General features: G+C 47.3%; 1 protein-coding gene across 1 annotated transcript; it reads left to right on the top strand.

Moving 5' to 3' along the window:
• Positions 1-414: 414 nt before the first annotated feature.
• On the top strand, positions 415-21,895 carry LOC311126233 (testican-2-like; the record flags this gene model as incomplete). The annotated part of the gene is made up of 6 exons (XM_084200245.1): positions 415-448; positions 709-800; positions 970-1,096; positions 3,741-3,803; positions 10,514-10,651; positions 20,107-21,895. The coding sequence occupies 6 exons, from the start codon at positions 415-417 to the stop codon at positions 20,244-20,246; spliced, it is 594 nt and encodes a 197-aa protein (XP_084056371.1). The 3' UTR covers positions 20,247-21,895.
• Positions 21,896-23,023: the final 1,128 nt, after the last annotated feature.

The following is a 23,023-nucleotide window of genomic DNA, read 5'->3' on the forward strand; positions in this document are numbered from 1 at the left end:
CCTAATCTCAGCTCGCTACCTGTATAAAAGACACCTGGGAGCCAGAAATCTTTCTGATTGAGAGGGGGTCAAATACTTATTTCCCTCATTAAAATGCAAATCAATTTATAACATTTTTGACATGCGTTTTTCTGGATTTCTTTGTTGTTATTCTGTCTCTCACTGTTCGAATAAACCTACCATTAAAATTATAGACTGATAATTTCTTTGTCAGTGGGCAAACGTACAAAATCAGCAGGGGATCAAAAACGTTTTTTCCCTCACTGTAGAACTGTAAGTTGATGAAATATGGAATATGACACTGGCCAGTATAATAATGAATAAAGAATAAACATTCATACATCCACTCTGTCATCCTCAGCCCTCCCATCTAGACAGAGATAGCAGGCACCCTATGAAGGCCTCCCTTAAAATATGCCTTATGTGGCAGTAGACGGGAAGAGGAGGAGTGAAGTGAATCACACTCACAATCAAGTCATTTCATTGTATTTATTTAGCCAGGATAGTCCACTCAGTAACAATTACCACCGTTTTCCAGGGAGACCTGGGTTCCATAGATTAATCACTTTTTTTTGTTTCATTTGGTGTTTGTTTTGATTGATTTTTAATTGAACTAGGATTTGATTTTACCTACACTTTGATTTGATGTGTCTTGAAAGACAGCTTTTAAATAAAATGTATAATTATTTGTATTTGTTCTATCCTCAGTCCTGGACAGGAGCCTGGTGGCCAGCTGTAAAGATTCCATAGGCTGGATGTTCTCTAAGCTGGACACTAATAACGATCTGTATCTGGACCAGGTGACTTTGTCTTGTCCGTTCATTATTTTATTTGTTTTACCATCGAGGACCACTTTGAAAGCAAGTGTTTTAATTAATGCTTTCAGGTGTTATCTTCAGAGATCAGATTCCCATCTAGTTTGACGTATACATGATGTATTATTTTTACCCAAAATAAAATATAATTCAGGGGGAGCTGGCAGCTATCAACCTGGACAAGTATGAGGTGTGCATCCGGCCCTTCTTCAACTCCTGTGACAGCTACAAGGATGGGAAGGTATCCACCGCAGAGTGGTGCCTCTGCTTCTGGAGGGAAAGTGAGTGTGTGACCAATCTGGGTTTTAAGGGGCCACAATGGAAATAAGTCCTGACTGTATTGTGTTATCTCTGACACGTTTTGAAAATATATTTACTGTGGTAACAGTCAAATAAAATCTATCATAAGGCTGTGTTAGACTGCTGAGATAAATACATCACCAATAGTGTTGCCTCTGTTTCTGGACGGGATGTGACTGTTACTGACCGACTGACTGACTGACCCAGGGTTCTGCTCCTGGAGGGGATGTGAGGGTTACTGACCAACTGACTGACTGACCCAGGGTTCTGCTTCTGGACGGGATGTGAGGGTTACTGACTGACTGACTGACTGACTGACCCAGGGTTCTGCTTCTGGACGGGATGTGAGGGTTACTGACTGACTGACTGACTGACCCAGGGTTCTGCTTCTGGACGGGATGTGAGGGTTACTGACTGACTGACTGGCCCAGGGTTCTGCTTCTGGAGGGGATGTGAGGGTTACTGACTGACTGACTGACTGACCCAGGGTTCTGCTTCTGGAGGGGATGTGAGGGTTACTGACCGACTGACTGACTGACCCAGGGTTCTGCTTCTGGAGGGGATGTGAGGGTTACTGACCGACTGACTGACTGACCCAGGGTTCTGCTTCTGGAGGGGATGTGAGTGTTACTGACCGACTGACTGACTGACCCAGGGTTCTGCTTCTGGACGGGATGTGAGGGTTACTAACTGACTGACTGACTGACTGACCCAGGGTTCTGCTTCTGGAGGGGATGTGAGGGTTACTAACTGACTGACTGACTGACTGACCCAGGGTTCTGCTTCTGGAGGGGATGTGAGGGTTACTGACCGACTGACTGACTGACCCAGGGTTCTGCTTCTGGAGGGGATGTGAGGGTTACTGACCGACTGACTGACTGACCCAGGGTTCTGCTTCTGGACGGGATGTGAGGGTTACTGACTGACTGACTGACTGACCCAGGGTTCTGCTTCTGGAGGGGATGTGAGGGTTACTGACTGACTGACTGACCCAGGGTTCTGCTTCTGGAGGGGATGTGAGGGTTACTGACTGACCGACTGACTGACCCAGGGTTCTGCTTCTGGAGGGGATGTGAGGGTTACTGACTGACTGACTGACTGGCCCAGGGTTCTGCTTCTGGACGGGATGTGAGGGTTACTGACTGACTGACTGACTGACTGACCCAGGGTTCTGCTTCTGGAGGGGATGTGAGGGTTACTGACCGACTGACTGACTGACCCAGGTTCTGCTTCTGGACGGGATGTGAGGGTTACTGACTGACTGACTGACTGACTGACTGACCAGGGTTCTGCTTCTGGAGGGGATGTGAGGGTTACTGACCGACTGACTGACTGACCCAGGGTTCTGCTTCTGGACGGGATGTGAGGGTTACTGACTGACTGACTGACTGACCCAGGGTTCTGCTTCTGGAGGGGATGTGAGGGTTACTGACTGACTGACTGACCCAGGGTTCTGCTTCTGGAGGGGATGTGAGGGTTACTGACTGACCGACTGACTGACCCAGGGTTCTGCTTCTGGAGGGGATGTGAGGGTTACTGACTGACTGACTGACTGGCCCAGGGTTCTGCTTCTGGACGGGATGTGAGGGTTACTGACTGACTGACTGACTGACTGACCCAGGGTTCTGCTTCTGGAGGGGATGTGAGGGTTACTGACCGACTGACTGACTGACCCAGGGTTCTGCTTCTGGACGGGATGTGAGGGTTACTGACTGACTGACCCAGGGTTCCAACCTGGGTCTCCTGTGCACCACATGACTGTGTTAGCCCGCTGAGCTAAAGCCTATGCATGAGCTTCTCCTTCCCCTTAGATTATAATGTAGATCATTAGAAATATGAGCTGAGATTATTGACGAGGCATTTAATTTAACCCATCGATGTCATGGAGAGATTACATTGATCCATTCATCTATAATTGAGGAATAGCTAATCATCTCTGTTCGATCTATCCAGTGCACTTCACTACTATATTATATTGATGAAATGTAACGTCAGGTCCAAGAATCAATGTTTCTACACAGTTTATTCAGTAATTAGTATTATCTGATTTATAACACATTTATAACACATCTACAGGATAAGATTGGATTTACAGCACACACACACAAACTCTCTCTCTCTCTCTCTCTCTCTCTCTCTCTCTCTCTCTCTCTCTCTCTCTCTCTCTCTCTCTCTCTCTCTCTCTCTCTCTCTCTCTCTCTTTCTCTCTCTCTTTCTCTCTTTCTCTCTTTCTCTCTTTCTCTCTTTCTCTCTCTCTCTCTCTCTCTCTCTCTCTCTCTCTCTCTCTCTCTCTCTCTCTCTCTCTCTCTCTCTCTCTCTCTCTCTCTCTCTCTTTCACTCTCTCTCTCTCTCTCTTTCTTTCTCTCTTTCTCTCTCTTTCTCTCTCTCTTTCTCTCTCTCTTCCTCTCTCTCTATTTGTCTTTCTCTCAAAGGCTCACTCTCATCCATAGGCATCCATTATGCTATTTCACTCAGCACAGAGTATAAATGGATGAAATACAAGATTTACTAAACCAATCAATACAGGAGAAAAGTGTGATTCTGAAAAGGATTGATTGAAATTCCATTTAGAATAGAACAGTTGAAATGCTTTGCCCTTCATCCCTTCTCTGTTGTCTTCCTCAGAGCCCGCTTGTCTGGCTGAACTAGAGAGGATCCAGGTTCAAGAAGTGGCCAAGAAGAAGCCTGGTAAGTGTCTGTCTTAGAACAGGGACGTTACAGGGTATTTGTCCCAAATGGCACCCTATTCCCTATATCTCCCGATTGGCGCAGTGGTCTAAGGCACTGCATCGCCACTAGAGCTCCTGGTTCGAATCCAGGCTCTGTCGTAGCCGGCCGCTACCGGGAGACCCATGGGGCCCAGCGTCGTCCAGGGTAGGGGAGGGAATGGCCGGCAGGGATGTAGCTCAGTTGGTAGAGCATGGCGTTTGCAACGCCAGGGTTGTGGGTTTGATTCCCACGGGGGGGGCCAGTATGAAAAAAATAATGTATGCACTCACTAACTGTAAGTCGCTCTGGATAAGAGCGTCTGCTAAATGTAAAAATATATAGTGCACTCCTTTTGACCAGGGTCCATAGGGCTCTGGTTAAAAGTAGTGCACTATGTAGGGAATAGGGTGCCATTTGAGGCGCAGCCAATAAGATGAATGAATGCAGTATATTGGTGTCTGTGACTCTGCTATTAACTGGAAGGTTTTCTACTATATTCTATTATTTGTAGGTTCCGTCTGAAGAACAGGTCGGTGTGTGTGTGTGCTCACACAAACACTTGAATAGGTTACATATGTTTCCTGGGCTTTTTTATGGTTTCACATAAGGAATAAAGGTCTGTGTGGAGGATCTATTCTCCACTGATCTGCTCTTCAGCCTGTTCTGGTGTGGGCGGGTGATGCTGCTGCTGGCATGTGCCCGTGTTGTGGCTGGTGTGTGTGTGTGTGTACTTGTGTGTGTGTCTGTGCAGTGCGTGTGAGCAGTGAGGTACACTGTGTGTGTGTGTGTGTGTGTACTTGTGTAGTACAGAGAAGGTGCCTGGAGCACATCGCATTAGGAGTGTGCCGTGGCTTGTGTGTGTGTGTGTGTGTCTGTCTAGTGTGTGTGTCTGTTCGGTGTGCAGTTGTGTAACAAGGTGTCTGCAGCAGCAGGGGTGCTGGAGGATGCTCATTAAACAGACAAGCACGCAGCCAGGATTAGGGCCTAATCAGGCTGGGGATTAGAGAGCAGTGCTAAGGTGAGCCCTATGGAGCTCACAACAGGCTCAACGAGAGAGTTTTATTTTATTTTTATAATACCTTTTTATTAACAGTTACATCACCAAATGCACAAACCCCACTTCACTTCAGCAGACTAGAAAGTTAGAACCAAGCCCCCGTCCTCTTCCACGGTACATATAACCCCTGACGTCCCACACCACTACAAAGTCCCCCAGACGGTTCACCAGCCCCCCATATACATGGTCCAGTGTGAGCCGAGCAGGCACCAGCCCCAGCAGCACAGCTCTGGTGTCCGTACGCCCCGCCCCCTGGATCTCATGTTTCCTGGTCTTCCACACTGACATTCTGGCCTCTATACCTAGACCCTCCTCCTATTGGCTACTCTATACCTAGACCCTCCTCCTCCTGGCTACTCTATACCTAGACCCTCCTCCTATTGGCTACTCTATACCTATACCCTCCTCCTATTGGCTACTCTATACCTAGACCCTCCTCCTGTTGGCTATACTATACCTAGACCCTCCTCCTATTGGCTACTCTATACCTAGACCCTCCTCCTTGCTACACTATACCTAGACCCTCCTCCTGTTGGCTACTCTATACCTAGACCCTCCTCCTTGCTACACTATACCTAGACCCTCCTCCTATTGGCTACTCTATACCTATACCCTCCTCCTATTGGCTACTCTATACCTAGACCCTCCTCCTATTGGCTACACTATACCTAGACCCTCCTCCTGTTGGCTACTCTATACCTAGACCCTCCTCCTGTTGGCTACTCTATACCTAGACCCTCCTCCTCCTGGCTACACTATACCTAGACCCTCCTCCTATTGGCTACTCTATACCTATACCCTCCTCCTATTGGCTACTCTATACCTAGACCCTCCTCCTATTGGCTACACTATACCTAGACCCTCCTCCTGTTGGCTACTCTATACCTAGACCCTCCTCCTATTGGCTACTCTATACCTGGACCCTCCTCCTGGCTACTCTATACCTAGACCCTCCTCCTCCTGGCTACTCTATACCTAGACCCTCCTCCTATTGGCTACTCTATACCTGGACCCTCCTCCTGTTGGCTACTCTATACCTAGACCCTCCTCCTATTGGCTACTCTATACCTAGACCCTCCTCCTGTTGGCTACACTATACCTAGACCCTCCTCCTGTTGGCTACTCTATACCTAGACCCTCCTCCTATTGGCTACTCTATACCTAGACCCTCCTCCTATTGGCTACTCTATACCTAGACCCTCCTCCTATTGGCTACACTATACCTAGACCCTCCTATTGGCTACTCTATACCTAGACCCTCCTCCTATTGGCTACTCTATACCTAGACCCTCCTCCTATTGGCTACACTATACCTAGACCCTCCTATTGGCTACTCTATACCTAGACCCTCCTCCTCCTGGCTACTCTATACCTAGACCCTCCCCCTGTTGGCTACTCTATACCTAGACCCTCCTCCTGGCTACTCTATACCTAGACCCTCCTCCTGTTGGCTACTCTATACCTAGACCCTCCTCCTATTGGCTACTCTATACCTAGACCCTCCTCCTGTTGGCTACTCTATACCTAGACCCTCCTCCTGTTGGCTACTCTATACCTAGACCCTCCTCCTCCTGGCTACTCTATACCTAGACCCTCCTCCTATTGGCTACTCTATACCTAGACCCTCCTCCTGTTGGCTACTCTATACCTAGACCCTCCTCCTGTTGGCTACTCTATACCTAGACCCTCCTCCTCCTGGCTACTCTATACCTAGACCCTCCTCCTATTGGCTACTCTATACCTAGACCCTCCTCCTGTTGGCTACTCTATACCTAGACCCTCCTCCTATTGGCTACTCTATACCTAGACCCTCCACCTGTTGGCTACTCTATACCTAGACCCTCCTCCTGTTGGCTACTCTATACCTAGACCCTCCTCCTGTTGGCTACTCTATACCTAGACCCTCCTCCTGTTGGCTACTCTATACCTAGACCCTCCTCCTCCTGGCTACTCTATACCTAGACCCTCCTCCTATTGGCTACACTATACCTAGACCCTCCTCCTATTGGCTACACTATACCTAGACCCTCCTCCTGGCTACTCTATACCTAGACCCTCCTCCTGTTGGCTACTCTATACCTAGACCCTCCTCCTGTTGGCTACTCTATACCTAGACCCTCCTCCTGGCTACACTATACCTAGACCCTCCTCCTATTGGCTACTCTATACCTAGACCCTCCTCCTATTGGCTACTCTATACCTAGACCCTCCTCCTGTTGGCTACTCTATACCTAGACCCTCCTCCTGGCTACTCTATACCTAGACCCTCCTCCTATTGGCTACTCTATACCTAGACCCTCCTCCTGTTGGCTACTCTATACCTAGACCCTCCTCCTATTGGCTACTCTATACCTAGACCCTCCTCCTATTGGCTACTCTATACCTAGACCCTCCTCCTATTGGCTACTCTATACCTAGACCCTCCTCCTATTGGCTACACTATACCTAGACCCTCCTCCTGTTGGCTACTCTATACCTAGACCCTCCTCCTGTTGGCTACTCTATACCTATACCCTCCTCCTATTGGCTACTCTATACCTAGACCCTCCTCCTATTGGCTACTCTATACCTAGACCCTCCTCCTATTGGCTACTCTATACCTAGCCCCTCCAGTGTATAGGTCCAGAGTCAGCCCCAACCCTAGGCCTGTACACCACCCACCCAGGACAGAAAATACCCCTACCATCCTGGAACAAGAAAAAAACAGATGCTGCACTGTCTCCTCCTCCCCACAGAACAGACACCCCCTGCCCACTGATGATGCACTGTCTCCTCCTCCCCACAGAACTGACACCCCCTGCCCACTGATGATGCACTGTCTCCTCCTCCCCACAGAACAGACACCCCCTGCCCACTGATGCTGCACTGTCTCCTCCTCCCCACAGAACTGACACCCCCTGCCCACTGATGCTGCACTGTCTCCTCCTCCCCACAGAGCAGACACCCCCTGGTGTCTGTTCAGCACTCTGGTCTGGATGAGTGGGTTGTGAAACAGTGACTCCTCCATTATCCATGCTCCTGGCCTTGAAACATCTCTGTGAACAGATAGTGTATTTCCACGGCCAAAGCACAGCGCGGTAGAACAGAGTAATGGCTGACATATCGAACTGCTCCAGATCCAATAAGAACAAGCGCCTGGCCTACCCATGATCCCCTGCTCTCCTCAGAACAGCCCAAGCCGTGTCTCTCCAGCACACCCCCTGCTGGGACAGAAGTCTCTGTGCAGCTTGTAGACGGAAAGCAGTCACTCTGGACCCAGTGTCCACCAGCCCTTGGTCCCCATCATGCAGAGGGAGGTGTAACACTGCTGCTTGTGTCCAGTGGTGACCAGACCAAAATAAATACACCAGTCGAAAGAAAACCAACAGAGGCAACAGACAATGGAAAGATCTCCCCCTGTGATGCTGATCAGACCCATCAACAGAGGTAACAGACAAGGGAAAGATGTCCCCTGTGATGCTGATCATCATCTTTCTCTTCTACCACTTTCTTTCCTTTGATGGATCTTTTGCCTAGAGAGAGAGAGAGAGAGAGAGAGAGAGAGAGAGAGAGAGAGAGAGAGAGAGAGAGAGAGACTCTCTCCTTCCAGTGTTGTGATTGGCAGGCCTGTCAGTACGGGGGCCAATCAAGGACAACAAGGAACCAAACCAAAAACAGGCCGACTGACATGATTGTGCTTTTACTCCTCTGCTCAAGTATATCTACTGCACCTACAGCAGAATGGTACAATATGGTGCAGTGTGGTGCAGTATGATGCAGTATGGCGCAGTATGGTACAGTGTGGTACAGTACGATGCAGTATGGTACAGTATGGTACAGTATGGTGCAGTATGATGCAGTATTATACAGTATGGTACAGTGTGGTGCAGTGTGGTACACAATGGTGCAGTATGGTACAGTATGGTGCAGTATGGTACAGTATGGTGCAGTATGGTACAGTATGGTGCAGTATGGTGCAGTATGGTACAGTATGGTACAGTATGGTACAGTGTGGTGCAGTGTGGTACAGTATGATGCAGTATGGATGCAGTGTGGATGCAGTATGGTGTAGTATGGTGCAGTATGGTGCAGTATGGTACAGTATGGTGCAGTATGGTACAGTGTGGTGCAGTATGGTACAGTATGGTGCAGTATGGTACAGTGTGGTGCAGTGTGGTACAGTATGATGCAGTATGGATGCAGTATGGTACAGTATGGTGCAGTAAGGTGCAGTTAGGTGCAGTAAGGTGCAGTATGTTACCGTATGGTGCAGTAAGGTGCAGTTAGGTGCAGTAAGGTGCAGTATGTTACCGTATGGTGCAGTAAGGTGCAGTTAGGTGCAGTATGGGTGCAGTATGGTACCGTATGGTGCAGTAAGGTGCAGTTAGGTGCAGTATGGTGCAGTAAGGTGCAGTATGGTAAAGTATGGTGCAGTAAGGTGCAGTATGGGTGCAGTATGGTACCGTATGGTGCAGTAAGGTGCAGTTAGGTGCAGTATGGTGCAGTAAGGTGCAGTATGGTAAAGTATGGTGCAGTAAGGTGCAGTATGGGTGCAGTATGGGTACCAACTGAGGATAAGGAGGAACCAATCCAAAAACAGGCTTTAAATATTTGAAGACAGTTGTCAGTTAGTTCCCCGTTGGGCTTCAATGTCTTATACCTTGTCTCAGCTCTTAGTGTGGGGCATTCGTAACTCCACCCCCTCGCTACAGTGTTTATGGAAAGTGACAGTTGTGTTTGACAGATGGTCTGAAGGGAGGAGGCTGAAACAGAGGGGAACTGTCACAGGACTGTCAACCATTTTAACATGATGCTATCAAGGCATACAGAGACATACATGGGTAAATAGATAGATTAATGCATTGTGAATAAAGCCATAGCTAGGCTCAATAAAGCAGACTGGAGCCCCATCTCTCTCTCTCTCTTTGAGACACACAGACATTTTGTATTGTATTATGTAGTTTTATGTGATGCGTGGTTGTGTCATCTGGCTATCTTGAGATGAATGCACTAGCTGTGGGTCTCTCTGGATGGGAGCGTCAGCTAGATGACTAAATTGTAATGTAGTGCTGTATTTTATGTATATTATTTATTTTATTTGTTGTGTTTTGATTTCTGTTTGGACCCCAGGAAGAGCAGCCCCTGTCTCAGCAGTAGCTCATTGGGGATCCTAATAAATACTACTAATACTACTGCTCTCTCTCTCTGTCTCATCTCCCTGTTTTGTTTTTTCTGTCCCTCTCTCTCTCTTTCTCCATCTCTTCTACCCTCTCTCTCTGTCTCATCTCCCTGTTTTGTTTTTTCTGTCCCCCTCTCTCTCTGTCTCCATCTCTTCTACCCTCTCTCTCTGTCTCCATCTCTTCTACCCTCTCTCTCTTTCTCCATCTCTTCTACCCTCTCTCTCTTTCTCCATCTCTTCTACCCTCTCTCTCACCCTGTATCTCTCTGGCATTCTCCAACAGACAGCTCCTCCTGTGTTCCCTCTCCTTCCTTCCTTCCTGTCTGAGTCTCCTCACAGGTCTACAAGCTGCGCTGACGTGTTTCATTTATGCACCACTTATCTCTTCCATCGATGTGAGCCAGCGCAGAGAGCCCAAAGGACATACATATTTAACAACACAGTGTGTGTGTGTGTATGTTTTTTTTTCTCCAGGCATGTATATCCCCAGCTGCGATGAGGACGGCTACTACAGACAGCTGCAGTGTGACCAGAGCAGGGGAGAGTGTTGGTGTGTCGACCAGCACGGAGGAGAAATGATGGGCTCCAGAATCCATGGCAACCCTGACTGTGGTAAGAGCCGTAGAGCTGTAGAGTTAAGAGCTTCCTGTTGGTTATACAATAACAATCATTCTACAACGGGTTGGTCAAAACAAGCATTGTGATTGTTTGAGACGCGTTCTAAGTCACACTAAGAAACCTGTTTAGTATGGGTCGGCCTGTGAGAGATTCCTGCGCATTCAGTGTCCCATCAGCCAATTCATCAACTTGATCTCCGCTGTAAAAAGCCTCTAGACATTATTTTCCCTTGCTTCTAGCCTAACATTTGGTTCGCAAACAACAGGGGGGTTTGTACAAACGTTGCTGTCCGTCTCTCGACATTTGCAACATTGTTTCAATATTGAGACTTAATTAACATGTCAGGACGAGACGGACATCTTCTCTCAGCCAGTCCAAATCATGAGTCAGCATCATTTTTATGGATATATACAAAGACATTTCAATAGAAAAACAGGTCAAACGACATGCAGATACTTTGCTGTTAATCTAGCTGCACTGTTTGACCTGACTGTGTTAGCCGTAGTTGGCTAGCTAGCGAGGGATAAGAGCATTGCCAGCCAGCATGGCAATGGAACATTTAGAACGAACGACTGGGTTTGCGTCCATAAATATATCAGTTAAAAAAAGAAACATCCCTTTTCCAGGACTCTGTCTTTCAAAGATAATTCGTAAAAAATCCAAATAACTTCACAGACCTTCATTGTAAAGGGTTTAAACACTGTTTCCCATGCTTGTTCAATGAACCATAAACAATTGATGAACATGCACCTGTGGAATGGTCGTTAAGACACTAACAGCTTACAGACGGTAGGCAATTAAGGTCACAGTTATGAAAACTTAGGACACTAAAGAGGCCTTTCTACTGACTCTGAAAAACACCAAAAGAAAGATGCCGCTTTCAAGGAGCGGGACTCTAACCCGGAAGCTTATAAGAAATCCCGCTATGCCCTCCAACGAACCATCAAACAGGCAAAGCGTCAATACAGAACTAAGATCGAATCGTACTACACCGGCTCCGACGCTCGTCGGATGTGGCAGGGCTTGCAAACTATTACAGAGTACAAAGGGAAGCACAGCCGCGAGCTGCCAAGTGACACGAGCCTACCAGACGAGCTAAATTACTTCTATGCTCGCTTCGAGGCAAGTAACACTGAAACATGCATGAGCGCATCAGCTGTTCCAGACGACTGTGTGATCACGCTCTCCGTAGCCGATGTGAGTAAGACCTTTAAACAGGTCAACATTCACAAGGCCGCAGGGCCAGACGGATTACCAGGACGTGTACTCCGAGCATGCGCTGACCAACTGGCAAGTGTCTTCACTGACATTTTCAACCTCTCCCTGTCTGAGTCTGTAATACCAACATGTTTCAAGCAGACCACCATAGTCCCTGTGCCCAAGAACACTAAGGTAACCTGCCTAAATGACTACCGACCCGCAGCACTCATGTCTGTAGCCATGAAGTGCTTTGAAAGGCTGGTCATGGCTCACATCAACAGCATTATCCCAGAAACCCTAGACCCACTCCAATTTACATACCGCCCCAACAGATCCACAGATGATGCAATCTCTATTGCGCTCCACACTGCCCTTTCACACCTGGACAAAAGGAACACCTATGTGAGAATGCTATTCATTGACTGCAGCTCAGCGTTCAACACCATAATGCCCTCAAAGCTCATCACTAAGCTAAGGACCCTGGGACTAAACACCTCCCTCTGCAACTGGATCCTGGACTTCCTGATGGGCCGCCCCCCAGGTGGTAAGGGTAGGTAACAACCCATCCGCCACGCTGATCCTCAACACGGGGGCCCCTCAGGGGTCCGTGCTCAGTCCCCTCCTGTACTCCTTGTTTACTCATGACTGCATGGCCAGGCACGACTCCAACACCATCATTAAGTTTGCAGATGATAGTGGTAGGCCTGATCACCGACAACGACAAGACAGCCTATAGGGAGGCTCAATTGGGTTGAGGCCGGGGGATTGTGGAGGCCAGGTCATCTGATCCAGCACTCCATCACTCTCCTTCTTGGTAAAATAACCCTTACACAGCCTGGAGGTGTGTTGAGTCATTGTCCTGTTGAAAAACAAATGATAGTTCCACTAAGCCCAAACCAGAATGGATGGCGTATCGCTGCAGAATGCTGTGGTAGCCATGCTGGTTAAGTGTGCCATGAATTCTAAATAAATCACTGACAGTGTCACCAGCAAAGCACCCCCACACCATAACACCTCCTCCTCCATTCTTTACGGTGGGAACCACACATGCAGAGATCGTCCGTTCACCCACACCGCGTCACACAAAGACATGGTGGTTGGAACCAAAAATCTCAAATTTGGACTCCAGACCAAAGGACACATTTCCACCGGTCTAATGTCCATTGCTCGTGTTTCTTGGCCCAAGCAAGTCTCTTCTTCTTATTGTAGGGGTTTCTTTGCAGCAATTCGACCATGAAGGCCTGATTCACAGTCCCCTCTGAACAGTTGATGTTGAGATGTGTCTGTGACTTGAACTCTGTGAAGCATTTATTTGGGCTGCAATTTCTGAGGCTGGTAACTCTAATGAACTTATCCTCTGCAGCAGAGGTAACTCTGGGTCTGCCATTCCTGTGGCGGTCCTCAAGAGAGCCAGTTTCATCATAGCGCTTGATGGTTTTTGCGACTGCACTTGAAGAAACGTTCAAAGTTCTTGAAATGTTCCGTATTGACTGACTTTCATGTCTTAAAATAATGATGGACTGTCGTTTCTCTTTGCTTATTTGAGCTTTTCTTGCCATAATATGGACTTGGTGTTTTACCAAATAGGGCTATCTTCTGTATACCCCCCCTACCTTGTCACAACACAACTGATTGGCTCAAACGCATTAAGAAGGAAATAAATTCCACAAATTAACTTTTAAGAAGGCACACCTGTTAATTGAAATGTATTCCAGGTGACTACCTCATGAAGCTGGTTGAGAGAATGCCAAGAGTGTGCAAAGCTGTCATCAAGGCAAAGGGTGGCTATTTGAAGAATCTCAAATATAAAATATATTTTGATTTGTTTAACACTTTTTTGGTTACTACATGATTCCATGTGTTATTTCATAGTTTTGATGTCTTCACTATTATTCTACAACGTAAAAAATTGTCAAAATAAAGAAAAACCCTTGAATGAGTAGGTGTGTCCAAACCTTTGACTGGTAGTGTATGTTTTACCAGCGGCAGACTATGATCGATAATGTCAAAAGCCGCACTGAAGTCTAACAAAACAGCCCACACAATCTTTTTATCATGCTGTGCTTGTTGAATGTCCTTCCCTATAAGCGTGCTGAAAGTCTGTTGTCAATTTGTTTACTGTAAAATAGCATTGTATTTGGTCAAACACAATTCTTTCCAGAAGTTTACTAAGGTTTGGTAACAGGCTGATTGGCTTTACTATTCTTGGGGTAGTGGAATGACTTTTGCTTCCCTCCAGACCTGAGGGCACACACTTTCTAGTAGGCTTAAATTGAAGATATGGCAAATAGGAGTAGCAATATCGTCCGCTATTTTCCATCCAGGTTGTCAGACCCCGGTGGCTTGCCATTACTGATAGACAACAATCATATTTTCACCTCTTCCACACTCACTTTACGGAATTCAAAAGTTAAAATGCTTGTCTTTCATAATTTCGTCAGATATACTTGGATGTGTAGTGTCAGCGTTTGTTGCTGGCATGTCATGCCTAAATCTGCTAATCTTGCCAATGAAAAAGTCATTAAAGTAGTTGGCAAAATCAGTGGGTTTTGTGATGAATGAGCCATTTGATTCAATGAATGATGGAGCCGAGTTTGCCTTTTTACCAATATTTAATTTAAGGTGCTCCAAAGCTTTTTACTATCATTCTTTATATCATATATTTTTGTTTCATAGTATAGTTTCTTTTTATTAAGTTTAGTCACATGATTTCTCAATTTGCAGTACGTTTGCCAATCAGTTGGGCTGCCAGACTTATTTGCCATTCCTTTTGCCTCATCCCTCTCAACCATACCATTTTTCAATTCCTCATAAATCCAAGGAGATTTAACAGTTTTTTCAGTAATTTTCTTAATGGCTTCATGCTTATTAGTAACTGGAATAAGCAATTTCATAAATGTGTCAAGTGCAGCGTCTGGTTGCTCCTCATTACACACCACAGACCAGCAAATATTCTTCACATCAACAACATAGGAATCAGTACAAAACGTATTGTATGACCTCTTATACACTATATTAGGCCCAGCCTTTGGGACTTTGGTTTTCCTAGATATGGCTACTAATTATATAGTGATCACTACATCCTATGGATTTGGATACTGCTTTAAAGCAATCCTCCTCCCTTAATCAATTACCTGACTTTTCCAAGCCAAAATATATTTTTAGCCTCCTCGAGAGACATGCTAAGCCCTGTAGTCCCTCCACTTCAAACTCCATCTGTATTGGGCTGTAGGGCTGTATAGGGCTGTATAGGGCTGTATAGGGCTGTATAGGGCTGTAGGGCTGTAGGGCTGTATAGGGCTGTAGGGCTGTAGGGCTGTATAGGGCTGTAGGGCTGTATAGGGCTGTAGGGCTGTATAGGGCTGTAGGGCTGTATAGGGCTGTATAGGGCTGTAGGGCTGTATAGGGCTGTAGGGCTGTATAGGGCTGTAGGGCTGTGTAGGGCTGTATAGGGCTGTAGGGCTGTATAGGGCTGTAGGGCTGTATAGGGCTGTAGGGCTGTATAGGGCTGTATAGGGCTGTATAGGGCTGTATAGGGATGTAGGGCTGTATAGGGCTGTAGGGCTGTATAGGGCTGTAGGGCTGTATAGGGCTGTAGGGCTGTATAGGGCTGTAGGGCTGTATAGGGCTGTATAGGGCTGTATAGGGCTGTAGGGCTGCATAGGGCTGTATAGGGCTGTATAGGGCTGTAGGGCTGTATAGGGCTGTAGGGCTGTATAGGGCTGTATAGGGCTGTAGGGCTGTATAGGGCTGTAGGGCTGTATAGGGCTGTATAGGGCTGTGTAGGGCTGTATAGGGCTGTATAGGGCTGTAGGGCTATAGGGCTGTATAGGGCTGTAGGGCTGTATAGGGCTGTAGGGCTGTATAGGGCTGTATAGGGCTGTAGGGCTGTATAGGGCTGTAGGGCTGTATAGGGCTGTAGGGCTGTATAGGGCTGTATAGGGCTGTAGGGCTGTGTAGGGCTGTAGGGCTGTATAGGGCTGTAGGGCTGTATAGGGCTGTAGGGCTGTATATGGCTGTATAGGGCTGTATAGAGCTGTATAGGGCTGTAGGGCTGTATAGGGCTGTATAGGGCTGTATATGGCTGTAGGGCTGTATAGGGCTGTAGGGCTGTATAGGGCTGTAGGGCTGTACAGGGCTGTATAGGGCTGTAGGGCTGTATAGGGCTGTAGGGCTGTATAGGGCTGTAGGGCTGTATAGGGCTGTATAGGGCTGTATAGAGCTGTATAGAGCTGTATAGAGCTGTAGGGCTGTATAGGGCTGTAGGGCTGTATAGGGCTATAGGGCTGTATAGGGCTGTAGGGCTGTATAGGGCTGTATAGGGCTGTAGGGCTGTATAGGGCTGTAGGGCTGTATAGGGCTGTATAGGGCTGTATAGGGCTATAGGGCTGTATAGGGCTGTAGGGCTGTATAGGGCTGTATAGGGCTGTATAGAGCTGTAGGGCTGTATAGGGCTGTAGGGCTGTATGGGGCTGTAGGGCTGTATAGGGCTGTAGGGCTGTATAGAGCTGTAGGGCTGTATAGGGCTATAGGGCTGTGTAGGGCTGTAGGGCTGTATAGAGCTGTAGGGCTGTATAGGGCTGTATAGGGCTATAGGGCTGTATAGGGCTGTAGGGCTGTATAGGGCTGTATAGGGCTGTAGGGCTGTATAGGGCTGTAGGGCTGTATAGGGCTGTATAGGGCTGTGTAGGGCTGTATAGGGCTGTATAGGGCTGTAGGGCTATAGGGCTGTATAGGGCTGTAGGGCTGTATAGGGCTGTAGGGCTGTATAGGGCTGTATAGGGCTGTAGGGCTGTATAGGGCTGTAGGGCTGTATAGGGCTGTAGGGCTGTATAGGGCTGTATAGGGCTGTATAGGGCTGTAGGGCTGTATAGGGCTGTAGGGCTGTAGGGCTGTATAGGGCTGTAGGGCTGTATAGGGCTGTATAGGGCTGTATAGGGCTGTAGGGCTGTATATGGCTGTATAGGGCTGTATAGAGCTGTATAGGGCTGTAGGGCTGTATAGGGCTGTATAGGGCTGTAGGGCTGTATATGGCTGTAGGGCTGTATAGGGCTGTAGGGCTGTATAGGGCTGTAGGGCTGTACAGGGCTGTATAGGGCTGTAGGGCTGTATAGGGCTGTATAGGGCTGTAGGGCTGTATAGGGCTGTAGGGCTGTATAGGGCTGTAGGGCTGTATAGGGCTGTATAGGGCTGTATAGAGCTGTATAGAGCTGTATAGAGCTGTAGGGCTGTATAGGGCTGTAGGGCTGTATAGGGCTATAGGGCTGTATAGGGCTGTAGGGCTGTATAGGGCTGTATAGGGCTGTAGGGCTGTATAGGGCTGTAGGGCTGTATAGGGCTGTATAGGGCTGTATAGGGCTATAGGGCTGTATAGGGCTGTATAGGGCTGTATAGGGCTGTATAGAGCTGTAGGGCTGTATAGGGCTGTAGGGCTGTATGGGGCTGTAGGGCTGTATAGGGCTGTAGGGCTGTATAGAGCTGTAGGGCTATATAGGGCTATAGGGCTGTATAGGGCTGTAGGGCTGTATAGAGCTGTAGGGCTGTATAGGGCTGTATAGGGCTGTATAGGGATGTAGGGCTGTATAGGGTTGTAGGGCTGTATAGGGCTGTAGGGCTGTATAGGGCTGTATAGGGCTGTAGGGCTGCATAGGGCTGTATAGGGCTGTAGGGCTGTATAGAGCTGTAGGGCTGTATAGGGCTAAAACAAAATGGCTTTTGGTCTTATAATAAGACCAAGATTGAAACAAATGCACTGTGCGGACATCACACTGCACTGAACAGTCAAGAGCAGTGGGAAGGCCATGGCGGTGTGGTTTGTTTGAATTTAATCAGTATTAAAGGGATAGTTAATTTAAATAAAAAATACACATTTCTTTCCTTACCCTGAAAGCAGTTTATGGACAAGGAGAGACTGCAATATGTACCAGTATTAACTACCTACAAACATTCTACTGTATGTTACCTTGTGTCTTTTGTCACATGAAATCATAGGAATTGTTAACTGAGAAACACTCCTTTCATTTCATTCCTCGTTCCAGATGAGCTGTAGGGCTGTATAGGGCTGTATAGGGCTGTAGGGCTGCATAGGGCTGTATAGGGCTGTATAGGGCTGTAGGGCTGTATAGGGCTGTAGGGCTGTATAGGGCTGTATAGGGCTGTATAGGGCTGTAGGGCTGTATAGGGCTGTATAGGGCTGTGTAGGGCTGTATAGGGCTGTATAGGGCTGTAGGGCTATAGGGCTGTATAGGGCTGTAGGGCTGTATAGGGCTGTAGGGCTGTATAGGGCTGTATAGGGCTGTAGGGCTGTATAGGGCTGTAGGGCTGTATAGGGCTGTAGGGCTGTATAGGGCTGTATAGGGCTGTAGGGCTGTGTAGGGCTGTAGGGCTGTATAGGGCTGTAGGGCTGTATAGGGCTGTAGGGCTGTATATGGCTGTATAGGGCTGTATAGAGCTGTATAGGGCTGTAGGGCTGTATAGGGCTGTATAGGGCTGTATATGGCTGTAGGGCTGTATAGGGCTGTAGGGCTGTATAGGGCTGTAGGGCTGTACAGGGCTGTATAGGGCTGTAGGGCTGTATAGGGCTGTAGGGCTGTATAGGGCTGTAGGGCTGTATAGGGCTGTATAGGGCTGTATAGAGCTGTATAGAGCTGTATAGAGCTGTAGGGCTGTATAGGGCTGTAGGGCTGTATAGGGCTATAGGGCTGTATAGGGCTGTAGGGCTGTATAGGGCTGTATAGGGCTGTAGGGCTGTATAGGGCTGTAGGGCTGTATAGGGCTGTATAGGGCTGTATAGGGCTATAGGGCTGTATAGGGCTGTAGGGCTGTATAGGGCTGTATAGGGCTGTATAGAGCTGTAGGGCTGTATAGGGCTGTAGGGCTGTATGGGGCTGTAGGGCTGTATAGGGCTGTAGGGCTGTATAGAGCTGTAGGGCTGTATAGGGCTATAGGGCTGTGTAGGGCTGTAGGGCTGTATAGAGCTGTAGGGCTGTATAGGGCTGTATAGGGCTATAGGGCTGTATAGGGCTGTAGGGCTGTATAGGGCTGTATAGGGCTGTAGGGCTGTATAGGGCTGTAGGGCTGTATAGGGCTGTATAGGGCTGTGTAGGGCTGTATAGGGCTGTATAGGGCTGTAGGGCTATAGGGCTGTATAGGGCTGTAGGGCTGTATAGGGCTGTAGGGCTGTATAGGGCTGTATAGGGCTGTAGGGCTGTATAGGGCTGTAGGGCTGTATAGGGCTGTAGGGCTGTATAGGGCTGTATAGGGCTGTATAGGGCTGTAGGGCTGTATAGGGCTGTAGGGCTGTAGGGCTGTATAGGGCTGTAGGGCTGTATAGGGCTGTATAGGGCTGTATAGGGCTGTAGGGCTGTATATGGCTGTATAGGGCTGTATAGAGCTGTATAGGGCTGTAGGGCTGTATAGGGCTGTATAGGGCTGTAGGGCTGTATATGGCTGTAGGGCTGTATAGGGCTGTAGGGCTGTATAGGGCTGTAGGGCTGTACAGGGCTGTATAGGGCTGTAGGGCTGTATAGGGCTGTATAGGGCTGTAGGGCTGTATAGGGCTGTATAGGGCTGTATAGGGCTATAGGGCTGTATAGGGCTGTATAGGGCTGTATAGGGCTGTAGGGCTGTATAGGGCTGTAGGGCTGTATGGGGCTGTAGGGCTGTATAGGGCTGTAGGGCTGTATAGAGCTGTAGGGCTATATAGGGCTATAGGGCTGTATAGGGCTGTAGGGCTGTATAGAGCTGTAGGGCTGTATAGGGCTGTATAGGGCTGTATAGGGATGTAGGGCTGTATAGGGTTGTAGGGCTGTATAGGGCTGTAGGGCTGTATAGGGCTGTATAGGGCTGTAGGGCTGCATAGGGCTGTATAGGGCTGTAGGGCTGTATAGAGCTGTAGGGCTGTATAGGGCTAAAACAAAATGGCTTTTGGTCTTATAATAAGACCAAGATTGAAACAAATGCACTGTGCGGACATCACACTGCACTGAACAGTCAAGAGCAGTGGGAAGGCCATGGCGGTGTGGTTTGTTTGAATTTAATCAGTATTAAAGGGATAGTTAATTTAAATAAAAAATACACATTTCTTTCCTTACCCTGAAAGCAGTTTATGGACAAGGAGAGACTGCAATATGTACCAGTATTAACTACCTACAAACATTCTACTGTATGTTACCTTGTGTCTTTTGTCACATGAAATCATAGGAATTGTTAACTGAGAAACACTCCTTTCATTTCATTCCTCGTTCCAGATGAGCTGGTGGGATATTCTGGAGGTTTTGGGAGTGGCGTAGGATGGGAGGATGAGGAGGAGAAGGAGGCGGAGGAGAACGGAGAAGAGGCGGAGGAGGAGGAAGAGGGGGAGGCAGACGACGGAGGATACATCTGGTAGAACTGAACACAAACGGAGAGCCTGGTCACGACGAATCCACTGGCCTACAACTGCAGGGATGATGGCTGAGGCGGCATCCCAAATGGCACCCTATTCCCTATATAGTGCACTACTTTAGACCAGGGCTCATATGGACACCCATAGGATCCCCTGGTCAAAAGGTAGTGCACTATATAGGGAATAGGGTGCCATTTGGGACGCAAGCATCTTTCTCTCCGAACAGAAAAAGATTTGGGGATTTCGGGGCGGGTTATGGAATTCTGTCTGTATTGTCCCCTGTGGATATGGGGAGTGGGAGGTGAGGGGTGAGGGGTGAGGGGCCCACGGTACAGTGGTGAGATTGCTAGTTTTTGTCTTAAATATGTGAATTATTGCTTCATTCTTTTCTGTTTTGTGAGCAAGAGAGCGTCCTGTTTCGCTGTTTCTGAAGAACAGCATCCAGCGACATCATAGAGTACTATCGTCAGGTAATCTATCTGTCCATCAACTGTTACTGTCAGAAACGCATATAAATTATACATTTATTTTCCACTGTGAACAATTGCTTGGATATTGAAATCACAGTTCTGCTAAAATGGAATGGATTGAGTGGGAAATTGTTCAGTACGTGGTTATGTTGGCAAAATCAGAATTGCTGCGTATATAAATCCTGTAGCAATGATCTATGAAGCGAAACAACAAGACTAGCGGGAAGAAATGGCACCTTATTCCCTTGATAGTGCACTACTTTTGATGAGGGCCCATAAAGCTTTGGTCTAAAGTCGTGCACTATGCAGGGATTAGGGTGCCATTTGGGGTGAATCCTCTCTTTAGGGGGTGATTCCACTACTGAGAGAAATTGTTATTTTCTCTTAATCGTTTCTTACGAAGCATATTTCTCATTTAAGATTTTGACAAAATGTCGTCAAAAGTAATGTTACTCATTGGATAATTAGTCAAAATAGTCAATGTGTTTCCTGAATTATGTAGATAAATACAGTACTTAGAAACAGGGTTGTTATTAATGAAGGTTTTGTGCTACTATATTACTAAAGGTATACTGATGTACACGGCTCTCGGCTCTCTATAAACCTTTAAAATATTATGTCGATTAACATAGACACAATGACTACTAATATCTCTCATGAAACTGCTAAGGGACCTTTGTTACCTACTGTATTATTTAAACTCAGAACTTGTAGAATGTATATTACTTGTCCCAACAACCAACACCACCAAGGCGACGTCCCAAATAGCACCCTTATTCCCTATATAATGCACTACTTTAGACCAGGGCCCATATGACTCTTGTTCAAAAGTAGTGCACTATATAGAGAATAGTCTGCCATATAGGGAATAGTCTACCATTTGGGAAGCCGACACTACCTTACCTATGGAACTTTGTAAATCACTTCAAAGAATGTGTCAGTCAATGTTCTATTCTCAGTCTGCTACTTACATCTTTATTTCGGTGTTTATAAAAACGATGTGTATGCTACTTGAAGCTCTGTGTGTATACTTGAATTCTCACTGTTAGGATTGTTTTCCATGAGTACATTGTTACCATGTGTTTTCATCATTACCCCCATCACTTTAGTTGTTTTTAGTATTGCACGTTATAGTGAACATGAATGTACCTCTAGGCTGAGCACTTTACTATTAAAGGCATTGGGCCCAAAACCTCTAGCTTTTTCAGTACTACTTTACAAATACCTTCTCTGTTGCAATTTTAGTAAGAGTTGAGAGGTAAATATCTGAATCCTTTCTAATGTGATTTCTGTTGGAGAGTTAGAAATATATAGTGATGCATAATGTATATGATCAACAAAATTACTGACAATGGATAGTTACAAAAATTCTAACAAACAAGGATAATTATAGGATTCTTTACTTCAAGTCTCTATGACCTAAAATGGAAGTTTATGTCAGAGCTGAACGTGGAGACAGGTTTTCATTTCATTGGTCCTAAGCTGCCTCCCAACGTCAGGACATGAAACTGCACTCTCAACAGGCTCAACCATAGCTCAGTGGTCTCAACCATAGCTCAGTGGTCTCAACCATAGCTCAGTGGTCTCGTCCATAGCTCAGTGGTCTCGTCCATAGCTCAGTGGTCTCGTCCATAGCTCAGTGGTCTCGTCCATAGCTCAGTGGTCTCGTCCATAGCTCAGTGGTCTCGTCCATAGCTCAGTGGTCTCAACCATAGCTCAGTGGTCTCAACCATAGCTCAGTGGTCTCGTCCATAGCTCAGTGGTCTCGTCCATAGCTCAGTGGTCCCGTCCATAGCTCAGTGGTCTCGTCCATAGCTCAGTGGTCTCGTCCATAGCTCAGTGGTCTCAACCATAGCTCAGTGGTCTCAACCATAGCTCAGTGGTCTCGTACATAGTTCAGTGGTCTCGTCCATAGCTCAGTGGTCCCGTCCATAGCTCAGTGGTCTCGTCCATAGCTCAGTGGTCTCAACCATAGCTCAGTGGTCTCAACCATAGCTCAGTGGTCTCGTCCATAGCTCATTGGTCTCGTCCATAGCTCAGTGGTCTCGTCCATAGCTCAGTGGTCTCAACCATAGCTCAGTGGTCTCGTCCATAGCTCAGTGGTCTCAACCATAGCTCAGTGGTCTCAACCATAGCTCAGTGGTCTCGTCCATAGCTCATTGGTCTCGTCCATAGCTCAGTGGTCTCGTCCATAGCTCAGTGGTCTCAACCATAGCTCAGTGGTCTCGTCCATAGCTCAGTGGTCTCGTCCATAGCTCAGTGGTCTCGTCCATAGCTCAGTGATCCCGTCCATAGCTCAGTGGTCCCGTC

Source organism: Coregonus lavaretus, assembly GCF_964263955.1.
Source record: "Coregonus lavaretus genome assembly, contig: HAP1_SCAFFOLD_355, whole genome shotgun sequence".
NCBI classification, from domain to species: Eukaryota; Metazoa; Chordata; class Actinopteri; order Salmoniformes; family Salmonidae; genus Coregonus; species Coregonus lavaretus.